This window comes from Chrysemys picta, chromosome 2 (assembly GCF_011386835.1).
Source record: "Chrysemys picta bellii isolate R12L10 chromosome 2, ASM1138683v2, whole genome shotgun sequence".
In the NCBI taxonomy this organism is placed as follows: domain Eukaryota; kingdom Metazoa; phylum Chordata; order Testudines; family Emydidae; genus Chrysemys; species Chrysemys picta.
In genome coordinates, this window is record NC_088792.1 from 248772124 (window position 1) to 248796845 (window position 24722).

Genomic DNA, 24722 nt, shown 5'->3' on the forward strand with positions numbered 1-24722 from the left:
TTTGTTCAGTTTTCCACAGCCCACCTGTAACTATGCAGGTGACTGTTGATGTGAACTCTGGAATAAGCATTTACTTTATAAAGTGAAATAATACTTGCGCTCTCTCTCTCTAGCCTAAATAAGAAACTGTCTTGTAACTAAACCTTCTTGTTCACTTGTATTAGAAAAAGTCTTGTTTTTTGTACTTTAAGATTAAAGCTATTGGCCAGACAGAGCTGAATGCTAGCAATCCAGAGGAAGTATTGCAACTTGCTGCACAGAGACGAAAAAAGAAATTTCTTCAAGCAATGGCAAAACTTTACTTTTAAATATTCTTATAAATGCTGGTGTAGAGTGGAAAATATTTCACTTTATTTAAGTTGTGTTGAGTATTTGAAATTTTTATACAATACATATTTACAAGCATATTGTGTGTTTTTTTTAAAATAGATGAAATATTACAAAACCCATTATCTTACAAAATTGTACAGAAGATCTGGAATACTCACTTAAGTAATGCTTTTAAAAAAAATCAATTTGAAGCAATGAGTTCAAGCTTCAGCTAAGTTAAACTAGTAGAGAATGCTGAGTTTAATACAGTTTATTAAGAATATGTACATTAGAGGCTTAATTGTGATGGTGTGTGCTCAGAATAAGCACAGCTCAGACATTGCCAGCAAAAGTCTTGCTTTGAGTTCTATAAAATTTTTTATACTTTACCTTACTGAAGCATGTAATTCCTCCATTGTTCAAAAAGATATGCTCCTTGCTGGAGCAGCTACTCATAGCAGGAGCAGAGGTAGTGAATAGAGTGGTGGCTAATGCTGTTTTAAACATTGATACCTGTACAGCTTCCACTTTAAGTGGCTGTAGACTTCTTGAAGTCAAGGTGTACTCTTGCTCAGAGCTCTACGTTTAAAAGGGGCCATGTCTAGATCTTAATATGTAGTAGAATGTTTTCCCTTCAATTACTTTTCCAGTTAAATTACTTCAGCAGCAAATTGTTACTTTTACCTGAGGTCAAATTTAGCACTTAAAACAAGTTCAGGTTAGCACCTCTTCAGCAGCCCTCCCCCCAAAGCAATCTGTCACTTTACTTTAGGTCTTGTCTAGACTGAGGATTTAATCTAGCCCTACCCCTCTAAAGATGCTATTTTGGCCTTAGAAGTTCATCCCCCTTGCACCAACATCAAGGTAGATAGCAGCTTTGCTTAAGTGCAGTCAGATTAAATTTCCAACTCAAACATAGCCTTCAACTTTAGATATTGCAAGTACCACACAAACCAGGAATAAGTGGCATGGGTACAGGTGACATCAGTTTGTGGGCTGCTTTTGTTTTGGTTGAACTCTGATTTAAAGGGTGACCATACCAAGAAAATAGTCACTATGGTATTAGGGAATTTGTACACACTGTTGCTTTAAGGAGCAATACATAGCTTTGTTTCTCCTGCCATCCAACAAAAACTGGTGTATGGCTCTGCTTCGTTAATGACTGCTATCCTATCCAACAAGATATTGTTTTAAAACAAGTTCTCAAAATCCATAATAGTCTTTAAATTATGAATTTTTTCCAGTTAAATTAATATTCCTACTATAGCAGAGATTAAAAGCAGAAGGTACCAAATGATCTATCATAACCCCCTCCATAACCTAGGGAGGGATAGGTGTTGTGTAACAAGTCTGCACAAGGCCAAGCTATCCATTATTCAGTTTGACATGTCTTTTTCTGCCTCAACATCCTGTATAGCAGTAAGTGTTCAAGGATTAGATTGAGTCTCTGCTTTAGGGTAGCTCTGTACTGAAGCAGTGTCCTGCTTTGGAGTTTCTACCAAAGAGTGTTCGTTGCATATGTCTTGTCAGTGGTTTCCATATTTTCACTTTTTCTCTGTGCTTTTGGGTGGTGTTATTATTCCTCCTATACATCCTGGAGATAACTGTCCTGGTGCTGCTGTTAGAGCTACTCCACAATTCACTTCATCCTATGTAAATTGGAAAAAAAAACAAACACACAATGTTAAAGTGGATTTCACATCTTCATTGTATAAGGGTTTGTGCTTAGTTCAAGGCTCTGTCTTCCATTGAGGTACTACAGTTACTATCTTAAGGAAATATCTGGGATATTTAAATATAGTAGTCTTTTAGTCCTTACCTGAATTTATCTTCAATTCCCCTCTCCTTTATAATCCCATATTAAGAAGGTATTTCAAGTGCTTGAGCACCTCAACCTACATTGAGAGACTGACAATTTGAATACAATGACCCATGTCTACTGTTTTACAACAACCTTCAGGTACAAGTAAAATGGGATTACAATTATAGGAGTAGTTTCCTTCTACAAACATGGACTTATACCATCACCATGTCCTTAAGGGGTTGGCAAAGCACATGAGTGCTTTAATCTGGCTAGGTCTGTGCTAGGACCATTTTACTAGAATACTAGATTTGGTTAAGTTGCATATTGTAGCAGTATAGTAAATTTCACTCACATGCACACACCTCCATTAGTGAAAAACTATACCAGTAAAAGTGCAATCTTATCAATAGGACATCTGGCACAGCTAGGCCGGTCGGGGTCAAGGGTAAGACAACATGTAAACAGCTGGCCCTACTGTCAACAGTACTTTTGAAAAAAGTAATCAATGCTGTTCCACAGATAACATTCTTAGCAACTCTGCCTGAAGGAGCATGACAAGGTAGTATAGGCCCTGTCCATACAACAGATCTTAATGAAATGTGCCACATTATAGCCAGGTGGGAGATAGTCATGAGCCCTAGCTATTTTGCTCCTCCCAGCAGCCTAGGGTGGTCTTCCTGCTGCTAGTTCAGCATCCTTTTGCAGGGGCAGACATACTCCTTCACCATGTTTGTGTAAACAGCCTGGCCTGTCATCCTTCCCCCAGCACTTGACAGCCTTTGCTACATATATAGATGTGGAGTAACTGGCTGTTTATCTTCCAGGTACTTTACAGATGACCTGCATGTTTTCCCTATGTTACAGTGATACAAGCAAGGTTTGATTGGGGGGGGAGAGGGAAGAAGAGTGAGTGTGAGTGTGTCTCTCTCTCAGACAACTCTGGTACTTGCCTCTAGTCAGCTAAAACAAGTGGTTTTCAACCTGTGGTCTACAGACCCCTAGCAGTCCACTAACTAAGATTTTTCAGAGGGGGCCACTCATCCATTTGAAATTTAAGGGTCTGCAAATGAAAAAAAGGTTGAAAACCACTGAGCTAGACCAATGAATAGGTGGACAGAGCCTTAGGAACTATACTGTTCTCCACCCGTTTTAAGCTTAGGCATCATACAAATAAGTGTTTGATATACAGACAAAAAACACCAAGTAAGGCCATACCAGCATGTCCAAGTAGTTTGTGTGGGTTTGGATATTATGTCTGTCTTCCACTGCAACCTTCTTAAAACTCTTCAATTTCACAGGGGCTTTTCTTGCCACCCTAACAAAAGGATCCATCCACGCTACACATTCTGAAATGCTGTTCCAATCTAAACCTAAGGAGAAAATAAAATATCAACTTTAGGCAGTGTGCAGCTAAACCTAGTTGCGTATCCATCCCCTACCCAGCATTGTAACATGGTAAATGAGAGGCTAAATTAGTTTGTTTCCACTTTCCTGTGCTTTGTGCATATTTTTATTGATAGTGTTGGCTGCAGATTTAAAATTAGATTAAAAAAACCCAAAAGCTACCATAAATGACTTGTTTGCATCCTGCACTATCACTTAGCAGACAAAGTTTTGTCATATAATCCCAGTGAATTAAGATAAACATTTAGTTTTACTCAAGGCCCAAACCATTATTAATGGTTATCAAAAAGCCATAAGAATGTGTATTAAAGCAGCTATGACATGTTGCCTTGTTTAGCTTATGAACAATAATTGCACTCCTAAACATAAGGACCCTCCCATAAGGCTCAAACTTTTTCCACTGGCCTTCAGTAATAGACTAGATGTGGAATCAGCAACCCTGGACATGCTAAGAGCCACTGCTCTGTGCAGGTCTTTATAGAAGAGCATCAAAGGGAAGGTACAAGATCCAATCAGTTTCATGCTCTTTTATTAGAGGGGTAGCAGAAAATGGGAAAGTAGTTAAAATCCAGTAGAAAAATATGATGAAGAGTAAGGCAGTCCTGTAGTATTCCACTTTTCTCAATATTTGCCAATGTTTGGTACCTTATATAGAGTTAGATTAAGCTGCTATGGGTAATAACCAGGGTCTCACAGCAGAAAATAAGGTGAGTTCCTGGCCTAGAACATCTACCAATTATAAACTCTTATTTTTATCATTTACTTTACAGCTGGCCTGACAGGAAAAATCTGATTTTAGGGGGGGAAGAAACATCTGTGGTAGCCAACAGTCTGCAATGGTAACAAATTGGGACCCAAATACTCAGATGCATCAGTGCTGCAGCTTCTGATTCACTTTTCCTTTATCAATATCACTGTATTACTCTTATCCCTGTGCATGAGATTAATCAGACATCACTGTATCAAAATAATCTTGCTACATTTTTCAAGTTATCCCCTTGCATGAAGATGAATCCCATTATTGACAAAGGCATACCATCTTGTGGGAGTCAACACAAATAAAACCCACATAACACGCTCATGCAAGGTTAAGTCACCAAAACTCCCCAACTTTTTAGCATTATTTAAAATTACTGTTTATCCTTTCATATCAACAACCTATTTCTGCTATGTCCAGCCATTCCACTTCAGAATCCTTTGCTGCAAGAGGACAGGTTGATAGGAACCACCACGAAAGTTTTTATCCTGGACTGCTGTTGTCAGTCAAGAATGACTGGTTATAAACAAATCACCTTCCCCAGGAAGAACTAGATACAGGCTACTGGAGCCAGATCATAAACTAATAGTGATTGCTGTTGAATTTTTAGTTTACAGAGCAGCAGCTACAGAAATAGCAGCAAACCAGGAGCAACAAAATATTCTGCTATATTTCCAGATACTTCACCTCAGAGGCACAACAATTTTGCGCTTCCAGTGGTTGTGACCCTAACATAGCATGGGGTGCAAGTGAATGAGGAATCTGTAAAATAAAATGGATCCAAAACTGAATCTATTTTAAATAGATCAAGTTGATGGGGGGGGGGGGGTGGAAAATAAGTAAAAAGCATGCTGTTAAAAGCAAGGTAATTTTAAATGACCTCAGGTTCAATTTTTATAAAGTTTTACAGTGCTCCAAGCATTTAAGGCGATGATACAGGAATGAATTGAAAGCACTTAGCCTTTTTAAGAGTTGTCATAGTAATAGACCACCTTACCTGAAGCTTTTTTGACTACCTCAGCTGAGGTATAGTGGCAGAGTGCAGCAGCAGCCAGTGTCCTATACTGGAAGTCCAGAGAACTGACATCTAGAATACATAGGTCTAAAAGCTGTGAAAACAACAGTAATGGTTACAAAGTTTCTTTTATGAGAGGGAGAATCCCAGGCCCATCATAGGACTAAACCACTAAAAGAGATACAGTGTACAGGCATCATTTATTTCCTCCACACACACAAAAATATTAGAACTTAAGTCTAAGGGACCCTTCAGTAAACTGATTTGTTACTCTGTTCTAAAATTTTGATTGTACAGAATCTACAGCTCCAGATAGGTGTGAGGAGGCCAATCCCTAAAACAAAACACCGGACAGCAATCTCAGTGACCCAGCATGAACATGGAAAGTGTCCATAATGATTCAATTATTTCAGTTTCAAGATTGTATAGATTTAAGGGAAGGGGAAAAAAAAGTTCTTGGTTCATATGCCCATCTAGTAACCCTTATGGTTCTTATACTGCTGATAAAAATGTGCACAGAGATTGGTTTAGTGCTCCAAGTGTTTTTTCATACAAAACTCAGTTCCTTCTTTCTCTTCTAAATAGAGGATGTACCTTATTTAAAAAAAAAATTAATTTATATGTAAAGCAACTTAACACAAACATCCATTTACACCTTTAAATCCTTTGCCACCCATCAAGCACTACCTTGTGTAATACTCTAGTCCTGTCCACCCAGAAGAAGATAGAAGTGTGCACTGTTGGGCATTTTTCCTCCTAGAGGCTTAGATGGTTGGCATTACACCAAGTGACATTATTGCACTTTTTATTTGTTAATTTAAAATAGTCACCAACCTTCAGGGAACCACTTAGATATTATCATAGAAAACTCTGCCTTGTTCCTTTAAACGTTAGGCAAGATATTTTTATAAGTCTTATTTTATAGCATACACTTCTGCCTAGGTCACCAACAGTGGCATGTTAAGTAGTGTGCATTGACTGAAACAACTACCTACCTGTGCTATTTGAATGAATTTTTCCTGAGAATACTGAGGTAGCAGCACTTTTGGAACATCTTTCAAAGCATCCACTTGGAGATAAAGATTGAGCCAGGAGATGATTGTCACTGGGCACAGTTCCCATTTTAAAGCCTACAGATATTAAAAACATGAGATACATATTTATATAATTTTCTAATAAAGTGCATAGCACCTCTTTCCATCCCCCCCATATACAATTTAAAAAAAACAAAACAAAAACACACACACACACACACACCATCAAGTTCTCTACCCCCACAATCTTACCCAGTCTCCTTTCCCCATTTTCATCTCCACTTAGGTCAGCCAGACCTTTTATCATGCACCTACATGCCTGAATCACATGCAGGATCCCCTACGATTTCAAGTACACATGCTCTGGAAATAAACTTCTTCTGACTTTTAGAAATAGAGCTGGAACAAGCCTGGATTTCAACAGCCAGAATATCTTTCCCACCCTTTTCCCCTCCACCTTCTCCAAAAGATGCCTCACAAATACTGAGCAAGTGGTCCTCATGCAGGACATGCACATAAGAGCAGGGAGGCAAAACATACATTCCCAAGATGTGCCATGGTCTTGGAACTGGAGCTATAGTAGCTGCAGCCTAGCACAGATAATTTAGTTTTGGAGGATTTCTAGGTTTGGTTTTGGTCTGACTTGGGATAAATACCAAAAATGTCAATTCTTAGCAGAACAAGATTACCATTTTCTACCCAACTCTTCTGGGAACCTTGGCATGGAGGCATTCCACCCGGCAGATGACCCAAAGCCAGGGACCCTGGAAGCCCCAACTGCAGGGCAGTCCACCTGGCTGGCTGCTGAGGAACTATAGGTCAGGACTCCAGGTTACCGGTCAGCCTGCCAGGTGTGCTGCTGAGTCTGGCAGGTAACCAGGTTTCAAAACCTGCCTGGTTTCTGGCAGAATTTCATCAAAAGGTGACATGGTAGTGCAGAACAATTAGATTTTGATGAAAAATTGTTTCAACAAAATCTTCCAAACAGGTTCTAATACAGTCTTTTAGACTATTTGTATGGGCTATTTCAATAGTTCCTCTCCACTCCCAGCCTGCCATCCTCCAGCCAGGCCTATGGGGGTGGTAAAAGCCACCTTCCATTACATACAGTTCTTGGGGGCCCGCTCTTTCTTTGCGGAAAATAAAAGTAGGACTTAGGTGGCAAAGAGGGGCCCTTAATGGAGACCTCCACCCTAAGGGTGGATGCCAACCTATGAGATTGAGTTCTTCAATTCTTCAGAAAGTTAGAAGTGAGGTACTTCTTTTTTCCTACAGATGGGGAAAGGGCACCAAGAGTGCAGTCATTAAACATAAGATGCTAAAATGAAAGGCTCTACTGGGCTATCACTCAACCAGTTAATAAAAATATTAAGACTGTTACATTACCTTTAATACAATGAGCTCCATTCTTATAATATCATCTTCGCTACAAGCGCCATCTGTGACATAGGCAAACTCTTGTAGTTTAGGAGCATATATCTCCTTTTAAATAAAAAATAAAATAAAAAAAACCATCAAGACCAGAAGGGTTTTTGTATCCTGCAAGAATGCAAACGAACTGCAGAAGACAGCTGTGAATCTTTTCAGATTTATACACAGAACCATTTTATCAACTCAGTTGAAGCAGCTGTACTTCAGCTATTTCTTATGATAGTACAAATAGCATAAGCCTTTCATACTTTAAGTGTCCACAAAAAGTGAGCTAGAAACTAGTAGTGAAAAACCATTAAATATTAATAGAGAAGATATTATGTATTCCACAGGCCATCATAGACTTTAATAGAACCAATTTCATGGATAGGGGAGTAATGTTGGCCAGAACAGAATTATTTCTTGCTTATATCACCTTTAGAGTCTAGGATCTTCACCTGCTCAGACAACTCTGAGAACCCCAGTGAAACAACTCTGTTTAATTCAAACACCATTTACCATATCACTCCTTGAAGATATAGCTATTGGTGTATATAGAATATATTAACAAATCATCTTAGTAGATGCAGTTTATACCAGCAAGAGTGCTTTTAACCAGTATAGCTGCGTCTATACTAGGGCTTTTGCCAGTATAAAAAAAGGTTTGTTTTTTAAAACCTGGTTTTAAAAAACAATCAATTTGAAATCTAGTTTATTTCAACAGTTCAGTAGTTTCGGATCCTACGCCTGTCCCTGTGATCACCTGCCAATTTCTGTGGTTTTGAAAAAAGAAAAAGCCCCTCTTTAAAATGTTTCTGTCCCCTACTGCTATGTAGAAGGCCCACAGAGGAAACTGATGGACTCTTGGATTATGCAGGGGAAACAGAGAAATGGACTACACACAGAAGGCTAAAAGAGGCATAAAGTTGAAGAAAATTTCTCTAATCTCAGATCTTACTTGTAACAATACCAGGTTATCAGTTATCTGAATCTCTTTTTATGTTGATAATTTCCATTCAAGAAGCAGTTAAGATATTCCAACCCCCAAAACACCATGCATATAGCCACTTACCTCAAGTTTGGAGGCAATGAATAATGAGGTAATTCCTATTAGTTGAAGCATATTTTTATTAATATTCTTTTGTGTCAACATGAATCTATCAAAAAAATCTTGAGCTAGGTAGAAGGTTTCTCTGTGAAGCATATACACTTCACATACCTAAGACAGAACAAAAAAACAAAAACAAAAAAAAAAAACTTAGTTCAGTTTTCGGTTCCACAGTGTGGTGCATTTTCCCCAATTATAAATGGGTTAGTAAATCTGTTTTAATGGTAAAACACAATTTTGTCCTTAATGTGAACAAAGATAGTCATGTTTCCAAATTTATTCGTTTGTTGTGGTTTGCTGAGGGGGGGAATCTGTCCAACACCCAGGGTTAAGCACAAGCTGCTAGCAAGTTTTCAAAAATATGATACACAAGGTCTTAGTTTTAATTAACAGAAACAAGATGAAACTATACACTGATGTTAGTTGTATGCCTGTTTGCCTTTAAATGAATTGTAAAAAAGGGGGAACTTCTTTAATCCCACCAAAACTCAAGCTTATTTAGGATTCTGCATTTCTCCTCTTAACTTCATGCAGATATTAAGTAAGTCGTTGCCCCCTTAAGATTAAATTTTACAGAAGCCTAATTAAAAAAAAAATTACTAAATTTCTCTGCAAACAACTTCAAACCAGCTGAAACAATAATTCAAGAGGCATGAACTCTTCCACCTACAATTAGTTTCAACTGAGTGCAAAGTCAGTACTTAATTTAAATATCAACGTCACTAGCTATTTCATAGTAGAAGGGGCTAAAAACCTGAAATGGTCTCATTTGTGGGTTTCCCATTCTAATTTTGGGGAAAAAATACCAGTTGGATCAAATACTGTTTAGTCTAAACTAGGGTAAAAGGTGCTATATTAGCTAGCGAATATCTAACATCATACCGTTAAATCCTGTGCTAGATAAGGCCTTAAACAAAAAGGTAGAGGACAAATCCATCCTGAAGCAAATAGATGGAATTCCTATAGCATTATCTGTATCAAATTCATAGTGACACTCAGCGTGGTGTTAAGTTACATATCAGGAGGGAAGTAACACAAAGCTATGTCTACACTGCGCAGCTTACAGCGGCACAGCTGTGCCCTAAGCCATGTCACTAAGGCATGCAGCGTAGCCACTCTTTGTTGGCAGAAGAGAGCTCTCCTGCTGACAAAATAAAACCACCCCCAACGAGGGGTGGTAGCTTTGTCAGCAGGAAAGCATCTCCTGCCGACAGCGCTGTCCACATCTCCAGAAGACAACAGTGAGCCAAATGCAGAGGTGGTGAATACATTAAAAGTGTTGGGAATAAATGGTGAGATCATGTGATTTGCATCACTTTGATGATGGGCTGTAGATTTTTCCCCTAAAATTTACCAGTGCAGTTCCATTGGTGATAGCAACAGTTGGCGTTCTAATGTAAATAAGGCATTGGCGGCCACATTTGAGGTCATGAAATTTACCATGTTTCACAATCTCACACAGATCTACCAGTGGAGCAGGGACAAGAATTTTGCACTACTGGCAACAGTTATAATACCTCTTGTTTTAGGGATGTCGAATACAAGAGCTATGTTCTCCAACCATTTCCAAAACAAATCCAGTCTCAAATAGTTTTGAATGTGATTTGGCTGCCAATGTGGAGAGGGTCAAACTGTTTTGAATAGTTATCAAGTAAGCCATTACCCCTTTAGGGCACTGCACAAGCAAACTGGTGAAATCTTTTGAGCAAAATTTGACCCACCCCCATTCACACACAAATCCATTTTTAAAGAGGAGTGGTGATTGAAATACTAAATATAAACAACATCAGGAGAAACAGCTACAAACACTGATCTTTCCTGTATGATACACAGGGCCTTAGCCATGTCCCCAAAACTACTCCTATTAGACAGTCCCAAGATTTGGGGGATGTGATTAAGGTCCGATATATAATCGTGCTATAACCATTTCAGTTTACAACCATGCTGAAGCATGATCCTCCACAACTAGAGATGGGCAGATAATTTTTCAATTTGGCTGCAGGTTTGTTGGTTGGGGGGGGGGGGAGGAGAGGGGATTTGGTTCAACTATAACAATCAAATTTCCAGTGAATAGAAAAAAAATGTCCATTTAGGTTCTCTTCTGGAACTGGAATTTGAACCTGGTTATCCGACATCCCAGGTGAGTGCCTTAACCACTGGGCTAAAGGTTATAGGGGAGAGCACCAGCACCACCTTCTCTGGCCATTTTGTGAACAGTCAAAACTATTCATGTCAAATTTACGAAGAGTTTCTAGAACTTCATTTTTCATTAAAAAAAAAAAAAAAAGCTTATTTAAAACACTCATCCCATTCTACCCACAATACTGATGCATTAAAAAGGAACATTACTCCCTGCTCTATTTTAGAGGTCAGCATTGTCAACTTTTTTGTTTCAAAATATGTTTGTAATTAATGTCTACTCTACATGATCACAGATATTAGCACTTTACATAAACTCTTTGTCTTTACACCAATCTATTTTACAGCCATAGCACAATGTAAAGTAACTCAAAATATACCTCCAAGAGCCAGTCCAGGAGTATTGATCTCATGTGTGGTTGCAAGTTAGAATGTAGCGATGTAAAATGTTTGCAGTGAGCATATTTGTTCTCCTTCTTCAGAATATTGAGCCAGACATCTTTAGAATTTCCCCAGCTATGGAATAAAGTCATGTGAAGTTTTGAGATCTCTTTACAAAAAAGAGATATAAATATTTATCTTAGTGTGTTATATTTTAAGTTAAATTTTTGATATTCATCTGTTTATATGCAATCAGAAAAAAATATTTTTAAGTTAGACAACTACAGGCATACTTTGTTCTGAAATCCCAGAATTAGCCTATCAGTCACCAAAACCCAAGATATATCTGATTAACCCAATGGTCAAGTACACACACAAGTCACCACTTGGAGCGCAGTTGCTTATCTCGCCTGTCCATCTGGTCAGACAGTTCAGATTTGATCCATTTGAAAACTTGGCTTCCTAAGTAGTCAGATAAAAGACAACTTAGACACCCCAAAAATAAATCTTTGACCTGATTTAGTGCTACAAGCCAGACCAAACTACGCGTGTTTAGAATTCAAGTTTAGTCCCCTTCCTGCTTCCTACATCATTTTCCCAGGGACTGGAAAAATATGGTGAAGAGCATAACTTAACAAAAAATAGACATTTTTAACAATGAAGTAGTTCATTTACTCACAATGAAGGTTTGAAAAATCCACTAGGGCAGTGGTCCCCAAAATTTTTTTCCTTGTGCCCCCTCCTTACCCCTGTCCACACCCTGCTGAGTCATGGACAGAGGCCAGCCGTGGACCATGGTGCACACAGGGCCAGGAACAGCTGAGTGGTGCTCCTTCCTTGCCCCCCAGGGGGGCTGGCCTGGGCCCCAGCCATGCCCCTCCACATTCCTCTGTGCCCCCCTAGGGGGCATGCCCCACAGTTTGGGGACCTCTACACTAGGGAGTAGAAAGCTTTCACTGGAGTAAGTGGCTGCTTATACCTTCATTTTTGTATCATTTTAACTTTGCATTATTATGGAGTGGTTTGGGTTTGGGTTTGTGTGTGTTTTTTAAACTACACATCTCACCATGTAGTCACTAATGGCTGGTCTACCCTGAAAAAGTTATATTGGCATCCACACACCCTGACAGACAGTTAAACTGACCTAATCCCTAATCCTGGTGTAGACAGTGATAGGTCAAGAATTTTTCCATCAACCTAGATAGTGCCTCTCAGAGGCAGATTACCACAGAGATGGGAGAACCCCTCCTATTGCTGTAGTAAGTGTCTATACTGAAGCGTTGGAAGCATAAACATAGCCTAAAAAAGTGCTCCAAAACGAATCACATTTTTTTTTTTAAAATGGAGATATCCCATCTCCTAGAACTGGAAGGGACCTTGAAAGGTCATCGAGTCCAGCCCCCTGCCTTCACTAGCAGGACCAAGTACTGATTTTGCCCCAGATCCCTAAGTGGCCCCCCTCAAAGATTGAACTCACAACCCTGGGTTTAGCAGGCCAATGCTCAAACCACTGAGCTATCCCTCCCCCCTTAATAAATTAATGGAGATATCCTATCTCCTAGAACTGGAAGGGACCTTGAAAGGTCATCGAGTCCAGCCCACTGCCTTCGCTAGCAGGACCAAGTACTGATTTTGCCCCAGTTCCCTAAATGGCCCCCTCAAGGATTGAACTCACAACCCTGGGTTTAGCAGGCCAATGCTCAAACCACTGAGCTATCCCTCCCCAATGTTAATTGATGTATTGTCATCTTCATCAGTCCTCACTCATACGATCAGTTTCAGTGTCTGCTGCTGCTCCTACTTCTTGCTAAGCAGCAACAGAATCAGATTAACAGGATGGGTCAGTTTCATTGCTTCCCACAGGATTCTGAATAGTACCAAGCAAAAGGCCATGTTAATTTTACTCAGCTGCTGGTGAAAGATATGAGAAGATGCAGAATTATTTGCTGGATTTATTCAAGGGAATGGGATCCCAAAAATGGGGTTAAAGTATCAGAGACCCCTTTCCATCATCTTCTTACAATAGCTAGGCAACTCTGGAAAGGGCAGAAGAGAAGATGATTTTCCTGTACTGCAGCTGAAGGGGGTTTATCAGATACTTGTTAGATAGATATGAAACATGGAGTCCACAGGGAAGAGTCTATGAACAGAACTCTGGAAGAAATCTTAGCACCCTTTTCAGAAACTGCGGGGGAGCATAAAGGAGTTCAGCTTCTCACCAAGGGTTCACAGAGATCACCCACCCATCCTCATCTTTGATATCTACTGTGGGCTATTAGGCATCTGCTAAATTTTCCACTCCTACTCACCTCATCATTGTGTTCTTTAGAGAGAGTGAAATAACTGATAAAATGGAACCTATTTACTCACCTCAGTGGAGCAGTAACTCAAACACCACGATAATTTATGTAGCAACTATTTCATAGCTGGACCATTTTAGCAGGAGTATCCAACTAATATGCTTCCCCAATTTGGGTGAATTCCTTAGACATTAGAGACTGAAGAAGGTTTCTTCAATCAGGTCATCTAGTTCTAGTCCATCCACGTGGGAAGTGCAGTATTGCTCCATAAAATATATTCTATACATTTTTCTAGACTTTATACACTGGGCTTCCACCATTTCTCTATCAGATCTACTCCACACTATAATTAGTTTCCACCATTAGGAGACCCTTCCTCTTCACTAGTGTCTCTGAATATGATGCTTCCACAATGCTTCCCACAGTCTGGAAAAACCAGGGCTGCGCCTAAAACTAGGCTTTTTATCAGCATAGCACTGTGCTAGCCACCAAGGCACTAGAATGAATAACACACTGTCTCATGGTCAAAACATTAGACATACTTTAGAGTCCCTAAAGAAAAAACGTAGGCTAAGAATGCTTTGGCTTCTAGGTTTTCCAAATGTCTGGTTCCAATAGCCATGAATACAGTTCATTAAAAAAATAAAAATAAAAACACCGCACACATATCCCCAAACCAAACACCATAATATTTGCAAATGACTGAATTTTACATTGGTATTTGATATTAAGCCATAAAGAATGTCTCCAATTAGAAAAGTTAATGTAACCCTCTTTGCATGTGTGCTTCCCCTCAAAAAAAAAAAAAAAAAACACCACCACACACCTGGAATTTTTTGGGTGGTCAGATGAGGAGGGGGGGGGGGGGATCAGAGTGGATGGGATGAAGATTTCAGTTGTCTCTGGTCATAAACTCAATATTGGACACAGTTAAAATTAATAGTGTAGAATTTGTTGTACAATAATTTGGAATAAGATGTAGATAACTTACCTAAGTTCAGGCAAAGGTGATGGATTTATGAAGAGGTTTCTGAACCTGTATTTCTTGAATCTGGAAAAGTCAGTAGCTGCCATTTCCTTGTGGGGTGTTTCAATAATTATGCAGGGGGAGATGCCTCCTGATATTGTGGGTGGCCAACAACTCTACAATGTAAATACAAAAAAAAAAATTTAAGTGCTGACTTCACCTGCCCAGTTTGCTTTTGAGATAGATACTAAAGTAGTAACAGAATAAAATAAATCAAGAAATTATTAAATAACTTCTATTGTGTACATGTAACCTATCTAGTTTCAGCATCCTCCAAAATGCTATAAGTAATTTCGAAAACATAAGCAAAATGTGTAAGAAGTTAACTTGCTCTTCAGAACTAAGAGCTAGTTTATTCAAGTGTTCCAGGATATACATACGGGTATTGAAAAATTAGAAAACAAAAGAATGACTTTCTAGTCAAGATGGAACCACCACATGCATATAATTCTGATAAAGGAACCTGGCTTTTGTGAGGTAAATAACTTGTGATTTACCAACCAAGGTGTAACTAATCCATTGCTTGAACCATCAATTTATTCATTTATTTGTGGAACAATGATGTTCTCGAGTACCTAAAATGTCATGGGAAACACGGCAGCCAATTCCACTATCTACTTTTAATCTGGGGAAAATGAGGAGGAAAAAACAGACATGAACTATCTACATCATCTCAGTGGAGACACAGCAACATATTATCTTCAATTACCCATTCAAGGGGAAAACCTATTTAGTGAGATGGAACTATCCGATTGCAACTAGTTATTAAAGTAACTTTTACACCTATATAGCACCTTTCATCTCCAGCTCTCAGAACACTTCACACTCAACAGGTTTAGCTTCAGATCATTCATTTGATATAGTAGTATTCCCATTCTTTTAAAACCAGAAGACATTGATTTTCCCCAAAGTCATAGTCAGGTCTTGTCTACAATAGTTAAAGTGCTATTTTAATCTGCCTTAGTTAAACCAAAATAAGAGGGCTTTCACTGGTTTAAGAGTGCCTTGTCTCGGTTCATTTTAAACTGATTCCTAAGAGACTTGAGGAAAAAACAAAATAAACCTGGTTTAAACTGAAATAAGAGCACCCACATAGCCTTTTCACCCATTCAACTAAATAGGTTTAGTTTAAGCTGTGGTTTTAAACTAGCGTAACATTCTTGTTAGACAAACCCTGAGATTAATCCCATTTTAAATCCACACCATACCTCATTCAAGAATAACTTTCCACATATAGATAAGCCTTTGGCCTAGGTGGGCATACAACCCAGAAGTCCTGTGCCTGAACAATGATACTCTCTACTTCAGTAAAGTAGTAGCTTCCCCTCACCACCCAACTTTTATATATATATATATATATAAAACGGGGAGACTCCTCCCCTCCCGTTCCAATCTGTTTTGTATGCATGAATGCATTACCTTAATCTCATACTGATGTCTTTTAATGACCTTTTCATCTTCTCCTTTCTTGATATCCTGTTGAGAAAGACATTAATTGATCAATGCCCTTCAACCATACTGTCATATAAAGCAGTGTGCAGAGTAAACCACCATTATCTTGCACCACTTCCTAATCATGTGTTCTACTGAGAAGAACACATTTCTTCCCTGTTCCCCCTACAGTGGCAGGTATAGGAAACAAAGCTTCCAATCCTGCATATTTCCAGGTAAATTAGTCCCCTGCTCACCTCTGTTGCTCTCCTTTTCTTGGTCTGGAGAGGCTCTGGTGCCTGCAGCTCTTGTGGAGACTCTTCCTGACAGGGGGATGGGGGTGGCGGCAGCAGCTGCTGCTTGGCTTGCAAACGACTACTGGAGAGGAGAAAAGCATATATAGCATGAAGAGAGCAGCTGTTGTTAAACAGACAGGTTAGTTTGGTTTATGAAGCGGACAGAAGTTACCTGCGTCTTGACATCTTCCTTGGGTTGTAGAATCCCTTCCTGGAATGAGGAAAGAACAATAACTTAGTCCATAGACACGAGAGGAGAAATATAGGACAAACTATGGAGCCTAACTCAGATTTAATACCAAGGTTTGTGTGCTGTACATTTCAAGCACTGGCTCTTACACCAGTAGGCATCAGTGCATTAGTAAAATATTTGTGCTAAGTATGTGTGCACATATGTACAAATATACAGTGTGCATGTATTTTATATCTACATAATCGCACAATGTAGGTTATACAGATGCACAATCAGGTTCACCACTAGTGTAAATCCATGGTTTCCAAAATACATGTGCCCATGTACACCAGTAGCAAATTTAATTCACTGCATTTGTACAGGGAATCAGGGGGATGCTTCATCTAGGTCAGTGGTTCTCAAACTTTTGTACTGGTGACCACTTTCACATAGCAAGCCTCTGAGTGTGACCTCCCCCCTCCCCCACAAATTAAATACACTTTTTAATATATTTAACACCATTATAAATGCTGGAGGCAAAGTGGGGTTTGAGGTGGAGGCTGACAGTGTGCAACCCCCACATGTAATAACCTCATGACCCCCTAAGGAGTCCCAGTTCTCCCCAGTTTGAGAACCCCTGATCTAGGTGATGGAGAGGGAATTCAGGGTATGCAAGGAGAGAGAGGGGACACTAAGCCCAGGCCATCTCCCCCACCCTCAGCGTGTTAGTGTAGCATATTGATCTATTATACATAAATACACACCCACATTAAACAAACACCATATATTTTATATGCGTTGCCATATTATTTTTATTATTACACATTCCTCTAATGTATACACACAGTGTAATGACATATTTAAACACACACACACACACACACACACACAGTGGTTGTGTGTACTCACCCACCCTGTGTACAGAGCCAGACATCTCTTCCTCGCCTAGCTATTCCTGTCCCCTGCACCCCGGAGCTGCTACGCCTCTCCCCACCCCAGCTCTGAGAGGACTCTAGCCGGGACCCCAGGGCTCCCTGCCCTCTGTGGCTCTGCGCGCTGCTCCGGCCCCTGAAATGCCGGTTCCGCGCCAATTTAGAGAGCGGGGAAGAGCAGGCGGCAGCGGCCTGGGGCTGGGCTCAGGGCGTCCCCCTGGTGCTGCCGGCCCCGCTCCACCCCCGGGACCTGCCGGGGACCCATCCCCCCGCGTGTCACAGGGCAGGGGGTCCACGCGGGCGGGCACTTTGCTCCCCCTCCCGCGCGGGGCCAGCTCCCTCCAAAAAGGCAGCCCCTTTCCCGCGGTGCCCCTGCACCCTCCCACCCGGGAGGGTTAACTAGGGAGCCCTCACATGCCCCCCCACCCTCTCTGGGCGGTATAATGGGGCCAGCCCGGGGCTGGATTAGCCGCCCCAGCCGGATTCCCCACCCCCTTCCCTCCCTGCACCGAGCCAGTCTCCCTCCAAAACCTCAGGCACGGGCGCCCCGGCCCCCACTCCAACGGGGGCCAGCGCGGGACGGGGTTACCCCAGACCTGGAGGGGGGCTGCAGCCGTCACCCCGCGGAGGGAGGCGCAGCCCCCGGCGTGCCCCGAGCCCCCCCATGCTCAGAAGGGCGCGCAGGGGGCGCCCCGGGGCTGGATGGGGGGGCGCCCGCCAGACACCTTTCCCCAGCCACTCTCCCTCCAAAACAGCGCCCGGGCAGACATCCCGCCGCGCCACCCGCCTCGGCCCCGCCACCGCGCGGGCCCAGTCCCCACCCATCGCCCCGGAGCGGGCCCTCCAGAGCCGGGCGCTGCCGCCCCCCCGAGCCCGCCACCCCCTCAGCCCGCAGGAGGGGGTGCAACAGGCACCTCAGCGCCTTCCCCGCCTCCCATCTGTCCCCCCGCCGCGCCCCAGGCTCGGCGACACCCCCCCCATGCATTGCCTGCATGCCCGCCCGACCCCCAGACCCTTTGCCCGGGCGCACCTCACCCGCTGCCGCCCGGCTCAGTGCTGCTCAGCTGGCGCCGGCGCCAAGCCCCTATATACTGCCGCCCGGGCCCTCCCCTGCGCATGCGCGTATCCCGGCTCCTCACCCCCCCCCCCCCGTCATCGTCCCTCCCTGCAACACCCAGGCCCTACTCACCCCCCCCCCCCCCCACGTGCACAGCCCCCTTCCTCCCCATGCAGCACAGGGCACCCCCAGGCTGCTGCACTCTCCAGCAGTCCCCCACCCTCCCTCTCCTACCTGAGCCCCACTGGACAGCCTTCCCTGCCCCATGTGCTCGGCCCCCAACACAGCCAGGGCACCCACTGGACAGCCTTCCCTGTCTCATGTGCTCTGCCCCCAACACAGCCAGGGTACTCACTGGACAGCCTTCCCTGCCCCATGTGCTCTGCCCCCAACACAGGCAGGGCACTCACTGGACAGCCTTCCCTGTCTCATGTGCTCTGCCCCCAACACAGCCAGGGTACTCACTGGACAGCCTTCCCTGCCCCATGTGCTCTGCCCCCAACACAGCCAGGGTACTCACTGGACAGCCTTCCCTGTCTCATGTGCTCTGCCCCCAACACAGCCAGGGTACTCACTGGACAGCCTTCCCTGCCCCATGTGCTCTGCCCCCAACACAGCCAGGGCACCCACTGGACAGCCTTCCCTGCCCCATGTGCTCTGCCCCCAACACAGCCAGGGCACCCACTGGACAGCCTTCCCTGCCCCATGTGCTCTGCCCCCAACACAGCCAGGGCACCCACTGGACAGCCTTCCCTGTCTCATGTGTTCTGCCCCCAACACAGCCAGGGCACCCACTGGACAGCCTTCCCTGTCTCATGTGTTCTGCCCTCAATACAGCACCGGCTAGGCAGCCTTCCCTGCCCCCAACATTGCCAGGGCCCCACCTAGACAGCCTTCCCTGCCCCCAGCACGGCCCAGGGCACCCCAACTCGCTGCTTCCAGGGGCAGGGCAGGGCACAGCAGCCTCACCCCTGCAGGGATATGCAGCCTCATCTCAAGTTTCCTATGTCCCCATACAGGCACCGACTTACATACAACACTGCTATGCTCCAGTCCAGCACACGACACGCCAGGCTGCTGCAACTCCCAGAGGAAGGGCAGCCTCACGCCCTGCCCCCCCTCCCCACACACACACACACTACGAACTCCTTATACCTCTCCCGTTGCCTCCGGCCCAGCCCGTACAGTGCGCCCGGGATTCCTGCTCCGGGGGTGCAGCAGGGAACAACACAGCTGTCAGCACCCGCCGCCTTCCCCTTACAGCCAGCACACGCCGCCGCCCAGCGCGGGCTGGCGCGGAGCTCCACCCCTGGGCGGAGCCAGGGGCAGCCTCGAGCCAATGGGGAGGGAGAAAGGGCCGACAACGTGGACCTGGCTGCAAAATGTAAACACAGATCTGTGCGCGGCGTGGCTCCCACAACAGTGAATTTAAAATCCGGCAGTGTGACTGTGTATCTACACATAATAATAGCATGGCGCGAAGCTGGCGTTTTCTCTGTGTCACCATTGCAGATATTTGTGTTTAAATAAGACATTTCTTCCTTACAGCCCCACTGGTGAATAAATTCTTCATATTTAACACTTGCCCTGATAGTTTGTATAGTACTTTGAACTAGTCCCCATCACACTCCTGCAGGGAAAGTATGATTTCTATAGATGGGGAAACTGAGGCTGAGTTGCTCAGATCCGCACAGCAAATCGGTAGACCTGCCGTTACAATACAGGATTTTCTGACTCAACCCTCTACCATGCTGTGGTCCCCTGACTGGTCTGGCAGTAACATCACTCCGTTGCCATTACCTGTTGGGATGTCACAGACAGATTTAGGATTTAATTTCAGGATCAAATGGGGGGGGGGGGGAAATAGTCTGTGAATATATAAACCACTTCTTAGTTGACATACATAGTAAGTTAGGAGAAACACAAATTCCTATTTAAGTCTGATATATCTGAGGGTTTTCCTCCGTCTAAGGTCTCTTAGCGCTTTAGAAGTCTGTGTTCTGTTTAACTAGAGAGAAACTAGCTTACACAATACTCCTAATACCGATGGCCTCACTGGAAGAGCACCTTCTCCCGTCCCCAGTTTCAATTAGATAGCAGCATTAGCATCACTATGTTTCAGCATAATTTGAGGTCCTTTAATTCTCATTACTCAGGTGCTGTATTAGTCTGACTGACATAAAAGTGCATGATATTTGATAGGAGTCTATGGCTAAATTTGGACCTTCTTCTTGGTCATCATGACTCTCTCATCAATTCACTCCTAAATCAGCAGCAACTTTGAGTTCAGAGTATCTCTTGAATAGGACAGACTTTTCCAAGTCACTCAGTAGGAATGGTGGGCAATTAAAATGTAAAAGTTCCCAAATGTTTCACAAAACATTAACGTGTTTTTAAAAGAGCTCTCAGGTCTAACTTCCACAGACATTTTGGAGACATAATGTAAGTTATAAGAAGAAAGCTTGAATGGTTATAGTTTCTGCAACTAGAACTCCCAAAAATGAACAGATATTCAACTTTATACACAGTTTAAGAGGATATTATTTTTTAAGATTCTACCCTAGTATTTTTCTTGTCCTCCTCTCTTCCACCTTCTGTGTCTCAGGCCTTGTCTAAACACAAACTTTCAACATCTTAAAATCCATTTTAAAATAGATTTAGTTAAACCAATGCAAACTCCTGTGCAGATATTCTGAAATTGGTTTACAGCTGGTTTATATCAATTTGCCTTAATTCAGTATAAACCAGCAATAAGCCTATTCAAGCGTGTTGCACAGGAGACATACTGGTTTCAATAAATACATTTTTAAAACAATTTTGCTTAAAATGGTGCAAGCTGTGTGTGTAGACAAGGCCTCAGGCACCCCCTTCCTATGTATTGTTGTCTCCTCTCCCATCACCTCTCTAAACACTTATGTTCCTCCTCCTTCCATTCTCTTCCCCCCCCCCACAGTGTTATATCACATAACAAAATTACACACAATTTTCTGATATCCTAAAGGCATGACAAGAAGTACAAATATATGCACTTTTTATTCCTTTCTTTTTATTGCTTTGCCATTTCAAAGCACAATAAAAAGCAATATATTATATCAAAGGTTAAGATGTTATAATAGTTTCATTGGCAAACAGACTATTTCAACATGTAGTAAGCTCTTTGGGGCAGGGACTGTCTTTTAATTCTGTGTGCACAATGTCTAATACAATAGAGCCTACATTTCTGTCCACTGCCACAATACAATAAACAATGTCTTACAGTAGTATGTGATAGATACCCAAGGCCAATGTCTTTCACAATTCTACAAAACTGCCACAAGATCTAAGCTTTAATTTTTGACAAGTTACATTGCTAGTCCTTCTGATTAAGAAGAAAGCTTCCAAATGTAAATCAAAGAAAAAACAAACAATGTAATATTTACTGTTCACATCTGTAAGTAGCCTAAAAGCAATCCAGGTAAGATGTGAACTTCCACTATTCATTCCAATGGAGTTAATTTTGAAAACTAGAAGGGAGAATATAAAATGCCATTGTTAACTATTTCACTACTGATCATTTTAAAATAAGCATTCAGTCTATGTGCTTACTACGGATAGGCACAGACAGATATTGGCCTTATTTAGGCAAGGATTGTATAACATTAGCACATGTTAATATGCCAACTAATACATTTTAACAGTCTATGGTAGACAAAGTGCACTGCCTTTAACACATTAGCTTTAGTTCAGCCAGGCTTCACACATGAAAGGCAGTGTGGCAATAAGTCAAACCAAAGAGCCATATTTCTTTGATTCTCAATAGTATCACCTACCTTCCTTCCTTCCTTCCTTATCTAGGTACATTTGGAGCCCTTGATCTTTACTCATGATGGGAACAGTCAGTAGTCCTAACCTAGAGGAAAACCAGTTTCTTTTGCTTCAAGTCTCAATTACAGTGGAAGAAGATGGCTCTGTCAGATAGTCTTACCCTTGTCTCTATGTGACTGAAAGTCTGGTCTTTCGCCTTCAATACTAATAAAGTTAATGGCTCCCCCAACCACAATCACATCCTTGTTATTCTCAGTTGCTCCTCCAAATGGCTTCTCAGCCTATTAGGAAGGCATCCATTTCCATATCCCCCCTGAAAGGGTTCCTCTGCAATCCCTACACTGAGGAGCAACACCTGTTAATAATAGTGTATTAACCCTCTCCTTACCTAACACTGCATATGATCTCACACTGACACTCAGAAAGGAGAGAACTGATTTTCTTCAAATTTTCTAGCACAAATTCACCTCTGAGCTGTGACTAAGCATGAGGAATTTCAGTTCAAGAAGTAGTTTTGGGAGTAAGTTCTAAGCCGCTGAAAATAGGAACATAAAAATAAAATACTGAATGCTTTTCATGATCGAAATACTTTACAAATATCTAACTAATTCCCACATCACCCCTATGAAGCAGGTAGAATACTATTTCCATTTCATAGAGGGGGGAAAGTGAGTTTGAGGTTAAGGGACTTGCTCTAGCACTGGGTTTCTTGTCACTGCCAACACCCTAGCCTAAGTCTTCTGAGCTGGGAATTATACCAAGATTGGTCTGGTTCCTGACTGGTGAGAGACCAGGCTGATTCAGACAATGCTATCAAACCTGCAGCTGTAGAGGACCCTTGTCTCTTGGTTTTTTTTTTTTCCTACAAAGGCAGGTTGAAGTTAGTTTAACATTCATTGATTACACTTCTCTGTGTCCTGGAGTATGACATAGTCAGTGCTGGCTGTAAGCTTGAAAGTGATAATAATTTGAGCCCCCGGGAATCTGAATTTTTCTAAATTCCCTACTCCTTATCACGGCCATGGCTGGGACACAATGCAGGTTTCCACTCACCACCTTTAACATAGGAAGTCCCCATCCACTATTTCCCATACTCACTCCACAGACACATGCAGCACTTCTAGACAGATTCCCTATTATCCCATCCCTATAGGTCTACACCTCTGCCCCCACAGCTGGCATGGGAAAGGAGTGTGGATCAAATGGGGTGGAGGATGTTGCACACTGGACCTTGGAGGGCAATCAAATTACTATGCAGAAACCAATGGATTTGCTTGAACTGGCCCTGATCAGAGTGGGGTGGTTAAAGCTGAATTGCAAATACCCACATTCCCTTTCTCTGTTTCTATGTGATGTGTAAATTACTGCCTAACAGACTTTCAGCTTTGACATTTGATTTCTGGGGTTACAGCTTAAAGTTAAATCTGGAATCTGGTCATTTTCAGCCATGCTCAGTGGCAATATTATGGCTATACCATGAATTTAATGCAGGTAGCATATGTTGAGGTTTGTGTGCCCACTCTGAGGCCTGGTCTACACTAGGAATTTCCATGATATAGCTACGCCTCTTGGAGTGAAAAAAATCCACACCCCTGAGAGACAAAGCTATACCAACCTAGCTCCCACTTGAGACAGTGCTAGGTCAATGGAAGAATTATTATGAACCCCTCCTGCCAGCGTAGGTAGTATCTACATTAAAGAGTTACAGTGATGCAGCTGCAGCGGTGCCACTGTAGCATTTTAAATGTGGACATAGCCCTTTTCTTTCTTCCCAGGTTTCAGACCCATCTCCTCCTCCACAAAGTGTGTGGCAGCTGGCCAGTTCCCATCTTCCACATGCCAGAAACCCTGGTAACCAGCAAAGATGCCCACCTGCTCTGTTCCCCCTCCCAAAAGGAGGTCTCTGAGAAGACCCATTATAGGGAAAATGTGAGTCTTCTAGCAGTCAGCTGAATTCTCCTTTACACTGAAGTCATATTTTTAGTTATACTTACTGCTGGGACTTCTCTTTGTGAGGCTGTAACAATGAGAAGACCATGTTTTGGGAGGTAGTGTTGTTTTGTGGTACTGCCCAGGACTGAGAGTCAGGAGTTCTGAATTCCATTCAGAGCTATGTGAACTTGGACAAGCCACAACCTCTCTCTGCCTCATGTTCCCCATCCATAACAAAAGGATACAGCTACCTGCCTCCCAGATATGGTAGAGGATTAGTTAGTGTATGTACAAAACTTTCAACATGAAAAGGGACATCTGAATGTTCAATATTATTTACATAGTGCCAGTTCAGTGCCCAATTCCTTGCAGACAAAGAAGTCAAGGAATTTACAATCTAAACAAAAAAA

General features: G+C 42.5%; 2 protein-coding genes across 13 annotated transcripts in view; one reads left to right on the top strand and one right to left on the bottom strand.

Annotated features, from left to right (window-relative positions):
• Window positions 1-405, top strand: part of INTS8 (integrator complex subunit 8) — a 68545-nt gene extending 68140 nt beyond the window's left edge. For all 7 annotated transcript variants that reach the window (XR_006173167.2, XR_010598929.1, XM_042845103.2 and 4 more), the window contains one exon: window positions 192-405. Coding sequence is in view for 5 of the 7 variants with exons in the window: in XM_042845103.2 (XP_042701037.2) it covers window positions 192-308 (117 nt within the window). In the remaining 2 variants the exon portion in view is untranslated. The remainder of the gene's footprint in view (window positions 1-191) is intronic.
• On the bottom strand, window positions 330-22676 carry CCNE2 (cyclin E2). Of its 6 annotated transcripts, none has more exons than XM_065585937.1 (12): window positions 22541-22676; window positions 16588-16626; window positions 16377-16497; window positions 16108-16164; window positions 14653-14804; window positions 11361-11496; window positions 8806-8952; window positions 7710-7805; window positions 6285-6419; window positions 5272-5383; window positions 3329-3483; window positions 330-1958 (listed from the first exon to the last, which is right to left on the bottom strand). In XM_065585937.1, exons 2-12 carry the CDS (start codon window positions 16599-16601, stop codon window positions 1854-1856), a joined length of 1230 nt encoding a protein of 409 aa, XP_065442009.1. In that variant the 5' UTR covers window positions 16602-16626; window positions 22541-22676; the 3' UTR covers window positions 330-1853. The 6 variants fall into 6 exon arrangements, with proteins under 6 accessions (XP_065442009.1, XP_065442008.1, XP_065442006.1 ...); XM_065585936.1 differs by lacking the exon at window positions 22541-22676 and adding an exon at window positions 22382-22534 and having other exon boundaries at window positions 16377-16494; XM_065585934.1 differs by lacking the exon at window positions 22541-22676 and adding an exon at window positions 22382-22533.
• Window positions 22677-24722: the final 2046 nt, after the last annotated feature.